This window comes from Pezoporus wallicus, unplaced genomic scaffold (genome assembly GCF_028554395.1).
Source record: "Pezoporus wallicus isolate ANWC-B61680 ecotype Strahan unplaced genomic scaffold, APGP_CSIRO_Pwel_v1 contig_2384, whole genome shotgun sequence".
NCBI lineage: Eukaryota > Metazoa > Chordata > Aves > Psittaciformes > Psittacidae > Pezoporus > Pezoporus wallicus.
In genome coordinates, this window is record NW_026640488.1 from 1,057,874 (window position 1) to 1,070,524 (window position 12,651).

At 36.6% G+C, this 12,651-nt stretch overlaps 1 protein-coding gene across 4 annotated transcripts in view; it reads right to left on the reverse strand.

The window, feature by feature from the left end:
• FBXW7 (F-box and WD repeat domain containing 7) overlaps positions 1–12,651 on the reverse strand; it is a 173,841-nt gene that overhangs the window by 68,517 nt on the left and 92,673 nt on the right. The window contains exon 1 of one of the 4 annotated variants that reach the window (XM_057419035.1): positions 11,960–12,339. The exons of the other annotated variants lie outside the window; for them this stretch is intronic. Within the exon in view, the coding sequence (XP_057275018.1) occupies positions 11,960–12,106 (147 nt within the window). The 5' untranslated portion in view covers positions 12,107–12,339. Of the gene's footprint in view, positions 1–11,959; positions 12,340–12,651 lie in introns of those variants that run through there. 4 annotated transcript variants of the gene reach the window in all.

The following is a 12,651-nucleotide window of genomic DNA, read 5'->3' on the forward strand; positions in this document are numbered from 1 at the left end:
CTGGAAACACCTATAAGGGAATACAGTGTCTTTGAAGCCCCAGTGTTTGCATTTAATTCCCTTTCTCCACCATCTCCCTTCCTGTTTTCACCCAAATTTTTCTCCTGGTAAGCTTAAAAAACACAAACAAAAACAACACTAAAAAAAAACCAAACACAATTCTTCAGGTTTTCAACAGTTTTGTCTCGAGACTCCAGAGAAGATTCATTCCCCACGACAACATACCATCAAAACATGAACTATTCCTCAAGACTCTGTAAAGAAGTTAAAGCTCCTAATAAAGATCAACCAAAGCTTCAAATTTGTGCTACAGAATACATAAAAAAAAGACTGAGAGCAAATCTTGTCCCCTGTGTGGCCTCACAGCAAGGAATTTCTTGCATGAAAATGCACAAATAGGTGTCCTGACTTCATAGTTCTGAAGGCTAAGCAAAAAAAGTAGAACAACTCTAAGATACAGGTGATCAGAAATTAAAACTAGAAAAACAGTGGAAAATAGTTTAAATTACATTTTAAGCTACTACTTAGTATACTTCTTCATTTTCCAATAATTCTCCCATTTCACTGCACTGAGGTTTGATCTGTGTCAATACAAGTACCTTCCATTTACCTTCTGGAAAATACATGCAAATACAATACTGTACTTTATGTGTACACTCACTGAACTGCAAAAAAAAATACACATTTTGATATTTCTATCAAAGATTACAGTTATCTCTTCATGGAGAAGACTTTTGATTTAAAGGTTTTTTGCTCCCTAACATTCAAGCTTAGGCAGTGTAAATCTGAATTACAAATCTTAAAATCACCAAGAAAACAGAAGGCCTCAGGGCCAATTATAACATATCATGTCTCAATTTCTGTATCAACATATATATGCAAAAACCAGATAATGCTAAGAGCAGATAAACACAGATGTATCTTGAAGGATTAGTTTTATTAAGCTTGCAGTACCTATTGTGACTGGGGACCTATGTCTGAATAACCCTCAGGGGACATAAATTGTCTACTGAAGCCCCAAAAATATGCTGAAAATTTTTAGCAATTATGAATTCACATGGTCTATGTGTCCACTGCAAGGAGCTGCCAGCAATACCTGTTTTTGTAAATTAGGTCGCCAAAGTCGGAAAAGCACACCAAATTAGTGGAGAGAGGTGCAACTTACGGTTTTAAATATTCCTGCACTTTAGTGACTAGTGAGAATTTTTAGCGCAGGTTTCCCTCTGTATCAGGAAGAGAGAAAGAGGGGAGTTGGGGGGAAGAAGAAAAGAAGGTGTTTGCACCCACCTCACCTCACTGCCATGTTTTCAGGAATTAATTAATTCCCTGAAGATGCCTTAGACATCTTCAAGCATTTACTTTCTCCACAGACCAGAAAGAATAGGTCATTTCTGACACAAACTCTTCCTAAATTGAGAGAAGAAATGCTGGACCTGCTAAACACAGCCATAAACAGACAAATATGCAGTATTTCTGGACATTTAAAACATTCATTTGTATGCTTAAATTAAAATGGGCCAGCACTTCAGAACAGGAAACTATTTCCTCTTGACCCTCTCAGAAGTTTGGATGCCTTCCCAGAAATCTCAAGACTGGCGTAGGGCTTAGTACTGTGCCTGGAAGACAGCTGCATCTGGATACATCCCTTCATGGGAATGCACAGGACAAACCAAGGAAGACAGGTTGAACAGATGTAATAAACTGAGGTGGTGCCAGGTTCAGAAAGTGATCCATGTTAATCAGATGCCCCAAAGAAATTTCTCTCAGTAAGGCAGTGTAATACGCAGGCCATTTGGAAACCTTACTTTAGTCATACCAACAGATCTCATGGAAACTCACACAGCTTGTTACCAGGCAGTTCAAGCTGCCTCCTCTTTTTCTTCTGGGAGGGAATGACGACAACTCACAAAAGTTTCCCTCCATGATGACCAGTTCTTTATGCAACAAGAAAAGAGAAGCAGAGAAGAAACTAAAAGAAATACACAGCAAGCTAATTTGACAATTAAATGGAATAATTTCAACAGAATTATAATAACCTTTCTCGAACCCATGAGGGGAGAGAAACAAACTAACCCTAAAATGATTCTACTTTTGCAATTTTAATTACATATGGATTAGGCACCGACCACAATAGCTGCTGTTATTCTAACACATTTTCTTTCCGAGGTACTGCTATGGACACATGCAGTTAATAAATCTAGAAATTAATCAACCTTCATGTTAACTGCGACCAGCGTCAAATTTTTATAGTGCAAAGTGACCTCAACACAGTAATATTTCAAACGATGAGAAAACTACCAATTTTTATCAGAAGCAATTTTATACCATTAGATAAATCTCAGTCAGAAACAGCACAAACACAAACAGATCTTGCCATAAGCTAAAGGGATGATGTAGCCTAGCTTCCTTGAATTTGTATGATTAGTTCTTTTTGCCATGTACAGTGTCTGTTAGATAATCTTACTTACTTCTTCCATCAGTGCAAATGGAAACTGCAAGTAAGCGGCAATCTTACATATCTAACACATGAAATAAATAGAAGATTATTACTGGTTGAACAAACACATTCCTCCCAAAAACTGAAAGATGCACAGGCATATATTCTTCTGGATCCCATTCAAGAGAAGAGAGTTGGTAGCAACTAAGTTTATTATCTGCCTAGAGACTGATTAATGCTTAAACCTAAATGCATGTATTTTTAAAATTAATTAATAGATGGTGCAGCAGCTGCATTCTTATATTTCTTTAACCTGATGGCTTATCTGGTTCAACTAGAAATTATTAAGACTAGCCAGCTACAGATAATTCCTGTGTGGGCAGGAAGGGCTTCGCAGAACTGCACACAGCGTAACCAGAGAGGCAAAGGACAGGAACACTGTGGGTGTAAAAAGGCAGGAGAGGTTAAGAAGAAAGATGCTTTTTTCATAGCTTGGTATCTAGACAGGATTTGGAGAAGAGGAGGCAAAGGAAGGGAAGACAGTGAGGACATGAAGAAATTCATTGTAAGAATTCAGTCTGAAATTTTACTGACAATGAACCACAGGAGAAATGCAAGACGGAATGTAGTAGTGCTGCAAATATGTTAAAATTGCAAACATTCTTACCAGCTGCTGCTGTTATCATGAGAAGTAATCTTGTGTTAGGGTTTATTAATAGCAACATGCTTTGGAAGAGACTGCCATTTGCACTTACAGAACACTGTATCATGCAGATTGACTTAGAGCAATAAAATCTTAACTGTTTAAGTATAGTAGTAAATCTACCTAAACACAGGGTAAAAGTACAAAAAAATGGTGCTAAAAACATACCAAAAATACCTTTGTAGCACATCCTTTGCCGTTCTTTTTCACTTTTCAGAAAGTAAAATTCTGTTGGGAGAGTATCCTTAGAAAGAGAGCAGTATAGTGTCACCTACTGATTCCTGGCCTGTGAGCCAAGGAACAATTTTCTGCTTCTAGCAGCTAACAACACATCATGTTTCCATTCCCATTTTGCCTTCTCTCTTTCATCTCTACAAGAAGTAAGTGCTCTGTGCAGAGACAATTTTCCATACAGCATTTAGCACAATATTATTATAGTAGTATTTGGAAATAAAAGTATGCTTTCTAAAACCATGTCTGTACATATAAATGGGAGCACATACATCATGAGAGAAGATGCCACATGATACCATGCAAGAGCTCTAAGCTGCAACTGGTTATCTTAATTATGCATTAGCTACCTTAATAAACTTAAATACATGCTGACTACAGAAAATAGAGTCAAATGCAACTTTAGAAATTCCACAGGAAGATACACATATTAAAATACCTGGTCCCAAATTTGCATGTATTTACATATCATGAATTTCTAAAATAAATCTTTTACCCACCTGAGTCTTCTACATACCAGTTGCCTCTTTTTCACAATTTGCAAATAAAATTCTATCTACTACCTTGCACACACAAAGCAATGCAGCACACAGAAGCTTAATAAACAATCTGAAATAATGAACCATCTGAAACAGAGAAGACAGAAACATGTCTTCCTAATTACAACACAAAACATTTGCTGTCTTTGCCACATGATTATCCTATTCCCTGTAAATATAACCCAAACATTTCCCTAGCTCACAAAGAAGTTTAATATATTAGCATTTACCAAGTGTTATGAGTCCTTTGATACTAAGTATAAAATAAGTTGGGTTAAGGAAGCATTGCTAATGTCAGATAATTCATAAGGGAAGAAGATATGTAGAAGAATATATTTAGACTTCTATCATTCATGCAATTCTTCTCTTTTATCATTCAGTTTAGGGTCAGTGAATCTTTGGTGGTCCTGCACTATATTAGAATATGATCTACAAAATAAATGAAAATCACCACACACAAATCTTACAATGTTTTGCCTCCTATTTCAAAATGTTACAGTAGCAGCAAAGTTATTAAAACCAGATTTACCGTATCACCTGCTTGCACAGGCTCAACATTTCATATGACATACATAACCAGCACTTCTCTTTCACAAACATATGTTTCCAGCATATTAAAAATATAGTACAGTTTGCAATTATCATCTGCACATTTAAAGAAAAATCATTGTCCTACTGCATGGATTGCATATTTTATTATTAAAATCATGTCCATTTAAAAGGCGAGTAGCTAGAGGAGTTTTTCTGAAATGTGATCAAACTGCATGTGATTACACATATGATCTGCAGCCATCTTGAACTTCTTATCAAGAAACCTTACAATTAGTTACTCAAAAAACTTAAGGAATGCAACAAATCAGAAGTACAGACTTCCTTGACTAAAAAAAAAGATAGAAAGGGAAAAGTCATGTCAACTCTAGTGTTGTTTTCTTGCCTTTTCAAACAACTGAGTAACATTGCAAAATACCTGAAGAGAATTTAGAAAGATACTGCTGCTGTCCCTATGCAAACTGTATTTTCCAAGCACTTTTATCCTCAAATGAAGATACGTAAGTGTACCAAGAGCTGTAAAGAGGGCAAAGGAAGAACAGGAAAAAGAGGCCCATATTTAATGGACAATAGCAATGAGAAGCTGTGGAGAGAAAGCAGAATTAGAAATCCAAAACCAGTTAAAGGGCAAATGAAATAGAGCAGATCAGGGCTTCGTATTTTGGAAGCTGAACACAAGCCCAGCAGTGAAACTAGGGATGAGGTGCGATCTTCACTCTGAGGAGTGGAGCTACTTGAACTGGCAAAACCATCATTTTCTGACAGTAACAGTTTAAGACATAAAGAACAACAGTTGGTTGCGGTAAGTGGCAAAGATCCGAGAGAAGGATGCAAATGCTACAGCCCTGCTTATGACTTGTCTGGGCATCATTCTAGTTCCGTTCAACTTCCATTCAAAATCTGGGGAATGCCAGGACAAAGACTGATAGTTAAAATTAATTTGCCCTCTTTGTGTTTCTGTATTAAGAGACAGTCATGACACAGCAGAGTATTTTTTGCCTCACAAAGGATCCTTTGCCCATACCTGAAAAAAATTATCTCATGTTCAGGAAAATAAAATGGCTTCATTTGTTGTAGAAGGACAAAGAGTGTTTACTTAGCGATACAAGGGACTGCAAAAAGAGAAAAAGGAGATTCAGGGTTAAGGCAATTAGGTTTCAAAGCAATAAATTAAGTATTTAATTACACATTTCATGAGTTCCCATGCAGCATGATCAATCAGCAAAGAGGCAGCTGGGTCAGTTTACGGCACCACTGCTTTCTCCCGTTCTCTATTTTCTTCTGCTGGATGCTATAACCTCCACAGCTTGAGACAATAAATGACAGACTTCTAAGCAGGTAAAGAGCTTTCACAGAGTCAATCCAGCATGTTTTAATAGCTCAACATGAATTACAATAAAGGTTTCTAAAGACATCTAAACAATTGGGCACAAAAGAGTAAAATTGCTCAAGCAACCTTCCTTCTGACACCTCCTGAAGGGAAGCGACTGACTGCAGACCTCTCATAACATGCTTTTAGCACCTGCACTCAGGCATCAGTCTGTAAGACAGCACTGCTCACTGCACAAGAAATGGAAGTTTTAAATGCATCAAAACCACAAAGAAAAACATTTTAGCTAGTGTTAAATATAAATGAGTTTTCGATTGCTGCTTTTATCTTGGCCAGAAATAGGTAGAACAATTTAAATATAAAAGTGTTTCTCAAGAGTCAGTACAGTGACAGAGGTTCACCGAATATTCTGAAAAAGCAGTCTGGGAGTGCTATGACATGTGTTGCAGTGGGTAACAACAAAACCTTACCAACTCCTCCCCTACCCCTCACCCCCCACCCCCCCCCCCCCCCCCCAAAAAAAGGAAATTTTCAGAGGTTGTCTTGACTGTTTTTGAGTCAATACAGCAGTTTAGACTACATATGCATGGTTTAGGCTAGAAACTTTCTTTCTTTCCAGGGGACACAGGGAACAGCTGCGTGAACAGCAGACTAAGTGCTCCCTCCTACACATAAATGGCTATCTTAAGCCCACAGCTTCTGTAACAACCCACAGAATGGGAGGGGGTAGACAGAAGCATACTTCTGCCTGTATCTAGTTCTACAGAGCCATAAACACTGGCTACAACTGAATGTATCCATAGTTTAGAAGATGGATTTTGGTATGGCTTGACAAACCTCTTGTAAGCATAGCCTGGGAGACCACAAGGCTCTTCAATCAGGTTGAGCCACACCACCTTGAGTTGACCAGATAACTGAGGATCTGCCCATTCCTTTTTCCACTTCTGTAATTCCTATTTTAGTCCCTCTCACATACAGTACAGAGTCAACTGAAAGCAAGCAAAATGAAAGAGATAATTGCAGCAAGAACAAAAAAATATGGGGGAAATGTTAATTTTTAGACTGCCTCTGCTCCACATTAAGAAAATAAGTAATATTTCAAGGCTATTACCTAACACAGGAAAAACTTTTATTCCCCTTGTGAGAGGGGATGGAAAAAAGCATGGGAATAGCAGATTCAGCATAGAGATACGGCATATACTATAAGAAAAAAAAAAAAAGAAAAAAAAAGAGGAAACAGTTCATCATTCAAGATTATTTATCTTCCAAAAGGAGTTATCCTCTAGGCAAAGTGTTACACAAGACTTAACCTTGCTCATTTCTGTAACTTTTCAGTTCTCTTTTCTTTGCACTTAAAACATCTGCCTTTTCAATTAAATTCCTTCTGCTGGACCTCTTAATTATTCCTGTTTCATTACAAAAATCTCCCAAAATTGAAATCCCAAAAATAATAAAAGCAAGAAATCAGACACTAAGTTTAACCATGAAAAGTAAAACCTCTGTAAGGCCAACTTTATTGTGAGTATTTGGATATTCAGAGCAATGGACACATTCATTTATGAAAAGCACAGGGACAACAACAAACTTCCTTTCACGTAGATATCTACTGATCAGTCCGCAACCTGTACTTCCATTTGGGTGACAAATTCTAACACAAACAAGACAATTTAAAGTCAAGGCTAAACCGTCTTTGAAAGAAAGTTATTTCTGACACCCGAAGAGGCTTCTTACCCGCAGTGGCCATAGCACAAGTTCCCTGCCATAAAGCCCAGAACCAAAAAGTCTGCTGTAAAATATGCAGACATGTGGGAGTGCTCCGATTTGTCCAGTGACAGACTCTTAAAACTCCCTTAAGTTATAAATTAAAAAAATATACATGCATGCATATATATGTACTCATATGCATATTTTCACACGTTTTTCTTTATGCTCTTCTGACAGTCTCTTCTTACCAAATGGCAAGAAATTCCAAGGGAAAGGGAATTTTTTTCTTTTTTTCATGTTGTGTTTAAGGGGAAAATAGTTTGTTTTTTTTTTCATATTATTCAGGAGCTGATACAAAGTCAGCTGACATACACGGAAGTATGGGACAATATACCATTTCAGAGAAAGCTAAATAGTTTCTTGCCCATTAAGTAACTTTTTACTGTCATCCATGAAACAACATGCTGTACTCAAGCATGAAATATGATTTGTTGCAGAAAAAATCAGGGCTTCATTTCCCTTAGAAACTGAATGGATGGACTACTTGGTTACGCTAGTGGCACAAGCATTTACATAGATCAGACTGACAATGAAAAGGGTGTTTTGGTTGTTTTAACACAGAAATGAAGGGATAAAAAAAAAACAAGTCCAAATAAGTAAAGCTGCTCATGCATAAGAAGCATTAGTATTTCAAATACATTATTAGCATACTACTCAACCACAGGAAGGAAAAGGAACAGGAATCTAGCTCAAGGTGCTTTACTGTAGTAACAATATGGACCGATACCATATGTAATTTATATAAAAGAGCATCCACTGGTGTTATACATCAATGCTGAAATGCATTACCCTTTGTTCACCTAACAAGCACACCCTACAGACAGAAGCATTTCACTCAGGAGTGAAGTTTATGAATTGCCTAAGCTTGGTCAGGTACGTTTCAAAGGCACATGCAACAAAACTATTCTCACAAAACAGTACAGTGTAACAGAGTCTTTGGAATTTCTGAGGGTAGGGACATTGAAAATGGATACATTTATTACCTTGACTTTTCTAGCTTGGAATTATCACCTTGTACACACTAAAACCCCTGCTTTGTACCAATTCAGTTCTACTTCAAGCCACTTGCAATTAAGAAATGTTGCAAGTGAGTAAAATACTTTCACAAGTTCTCCAGCTTATTAGCGCTTCTTAAAAACATATATTCAATATGGTGAAACTGTTGCTCCAAGGGCAACAAGTACAGGAATATTTAGGAAAAACACATGGAAAACTAAAGAGGGAAGAAATTGATTTTTGCAGTACAGTGTCCTGGGCTCAGCAGGAATGATTGCTACTGCTGAACCCAGGACATACAGCCTTTGAAGTAGTTTCAAAATCTAATAGTTCAGAAGTAAAAACACTGCCACTGTTAGCGGTTTAGCAGTAGTTTAAGGGAGTAATCATGTAGTTAACTAAAAGACCAATTTTTTGTCAACTGAAATTATTTGCCATGGCAAACAACAGCAGTTGATTTTGGAACATACGTGACATGCGTGACTATCTTGTTAAGTATGTTCGATACCAGCTGCAATTACATCGCACCAAAGAGCTAAATGATATCTGATACCTGAAGTGTGTACTAGTTGAAAGGTATTCATTGCTTCTTCACATTGTACTGCAAAATCTACTTCAGTGCCTACGACAGATACACTAAAGACTGAAGAGGACCATGGCTACATCTACATTAAATGATACTGCATCAGTGTTTTCAGTGAGAGCTTTGAAGGAATAGAGGCATTTATTGTGTAAGTACAGTACATTTAGAGCTATGTGCTGAAGTTATTCTCAAGTACTACACAAAGAATGCTAAGTAATACTATTTTTAACTGGATTCAGATTAGTAGTACTGCAGAAAAGTGTTTTAGCTACATGTGTAAACTGACAAAACACATAAGGGCAAACTGTTAAGTCCTGTGACCATTTATAGTGTACTTCTTGACAGAAGCCCAGTATAACCAATGCAGAGGATGCAGAAGCTATGAATTGCCAGCTCTCACAACGGAAGTATTTTTACTCCCAAGGATCATAGCACACATTTTAAAGATGTTTTGCTTCGTTTAATGTACAATTAAGGAGGGGAAGAAATGAGTTCAAACAAGGAGAAGGTTGGTAAACTTTAAGTCATGTCAGTGTTTGAACAGCCCAGCCATACACTTTCCAGAAAAAAAATTGGTATTGACATATTATCAATCCAATAACCTAGAAGCAAACTGTAGCTCACATTGTAAAGCCCATCAAGTTTAGGTATAAACATTAAATGCTAAAAAATTCAATGCCTTGTTAAATGAAAAGTAGAATTAATAAAATACAATAAAATAAAATCTAAGAGTTGCATATTGAAGACTTTTTGTCAGAACTATTTTACATGAAAAATACTTTTTTAATTCTTGTGATGTTTAATAAAGTGCTAAGACTAGGTAACAAATGTATCGATTCTCTCATCTGTAGGTATCTAAAATTAGGTTTGGTAGTTCGGGATTTTTTTGTTAATATATGGATCCTATATGCAACTTATGCATGTTGGGAAGGAACCCAATATGGTAACATTATGAGTTACGTGCAGGCTTTGAGTGTTGCAAGGCATGAGACTAAAGGCGGAGCTATAATCTGATGAGCAGCCATCATACTGAGAACTATTAGCTTTAGAAGACAAGAAATAGATTGATGATAGTTTAAGCTGTTAAAGCATACATTTACAATGTTCCTAAATTTCCTCTTCAGTCCTAATGCTACAAGAAAAATAAAAGCTTATTAAACCTAAAACCACTGAGTCATCGATTTGACTGCTTGGGCAAGACAGGACAACTGAGATAGACTGTGATTTCTTTGGGACAAAGTCTTCAGAGACCTGATGTAGAAATTAATTTTTTTTACATATTTGCGATAAGTTAGTGTGTGACCACACTTCTCACTACACAAAATACACACATAAAACACCAGCACATATTAAAGTTGCAACAGTATAATGTCTTAAAACAGCCACAGAAAGACTTGTGAAATATACCTGCTAAATTATCTTCTACCAGGATAAAGGAACCAAAATTATCCAAACATATTCCAAACACTTATATTCAAGCAAACAGTTCTCAAATCATAAAAATTTGAAAGCGTGTCTAGTACAATAAAAAGGGTTACTTTAACACTTTCAACCTTACGAAATGTTCCTATTTAGTGTTCAAAACATGTGTAGTACTGAAAAAATACTGTTCTGAAATGCATATGATCCAATACTAGTCATGTGTGTATATACATATGTTCTAATTTTTGCATTGCTGCAGGTTGATACTAAGTTGCTAGCTTCCAACACATGCCATCCACCTTTTACATATAAGAAACATTCTCAGACATTCAAAGCAACATAGTAAAAAGAAACCAAGCTTGCAAAGGGTGGTGATTTAAATTTCATCTGTGATTTAAGTAAGTTTACTGAAAAGAAGCATGCTGACATTCAAGGAAAGCCAGCACATTTACAAAAACTGAGCTAGATTTTAGTATATGCATCAATAAATGGAAACAGTATTTCTTCAGTAGCAACAGAAAACCCAAAGTAATGTTGGGAAAATTCATTATGAAGAACAAACTTATTTATCATTTTACTGAAAGAGTAACAAAGGAGAAAAATTAATTTTAAAGAATACAAGTTCAGCTGTATGCACCTGAGCAACAAAATAGTGATGTAAGTTGCTTTGAAAGTACTCACTTTTTATTGAAAATGGTGTATTACAAAGACAACAAAATTAAAAAAATTACTTTTTTAAAAAACTTATATAATGTGCTTTAAGGGCCACTTTATCCATATAGATCCTGAAGCTGTAGCATAAGACCCATGATAGTTTGTCAGGCTAGGATTGTCTATATATAAACTATATCGCAACCACCACATAGTAACATGCTATTTTTATTTTCTGTAACAGCAAAAATGTTATCTCTATTACTGAGTTACAAAAGCATTAAAATTGTATCTTAAGAATTCCTACTAAAAATGTTTAAATATTAAATAGTTTAACATCTTTAAATTCTCTACTTTTTTATCCAGCAAGTCACATGTATCAATATAATTCAGAACTGCATTCAACAGATTTACTCCGAACTATCTACATCACCTAAAAGAGTGAATAAAAGTAAAATACATATTTCTGAATGCATTTATTTGTACAGCATTTGTGTTCATCTAACTGGCTTGCAACTGTAAGAGAATCTCTGGCATGTCCCTTTAAATCAGTAATAGCTAAGACAACATGTACAAATTTTAATTAAAGCACAAGAATTATTGCAATAAATGACCCAAGGGCTCCTCTACAGCCCCCTGAGTGAAGAGATAATACAGATACAAGTATTTCTTAACGGAATGAATGCACCATGACAAAGCACTGAGCTACAAGCCAAGCGATCAAAATCCAGGTTTTAAAGACTTTTACACTTACCCGCCTACGGCAGAAGGGCAGCCCCTGTGCAATGATGCTGATGCTAAATATCTTCATCACGGTTTGGTGTGGTAGAGGGTCTTTGGCACTTTTAAGATCAACAGGAACCAAGCCATGGTTGATGGCGGTTTTCCCAGGTTTGGACATTTTATCACTCTCACTTTGTCAAGCCTACTAATAATTCAAGAACATTGCTAAAAACTTTGCTTCTAAAGTTGCATGATTTCTTTTTTCCTTCTCTTAAAGTTTCAGACTGGTGATTCAGCTCGCCACAGCCTGCTGCCTTTGTCTCTCAACCTTCTCCTGCCAAGTGTCCTGACCTGTCTGCTGCTCAGTGAAGTGCAAGCTATCCTAGTATAGACAGGAATTAAACTACCAAGGGGCAGGCAGACTGCTCCTGCCAGTCAAACAGCTGGTAGACCTCCCCTGCAATGTCAGAAGAGCCCTTCTCCAAAAAGGGATACTCTGATTAAAAAAAGAATAAAATCAAGACTGCCCGGAGTTTTAATAACCACAACCACTTACACCTGGTCTTTAAAGGAAAATAATAATAATAATTTAAAAAAATCTATGACTTGGAGTTGTGCTTTCAGAAGGAGAATCCAAGGAGACTGCAACCTTCAAGCAGTAGCAGTGTTACTGCAGAAACAACTCTACAGCTCTGTGGGCACACTTCTGAACTTTCAATAGAA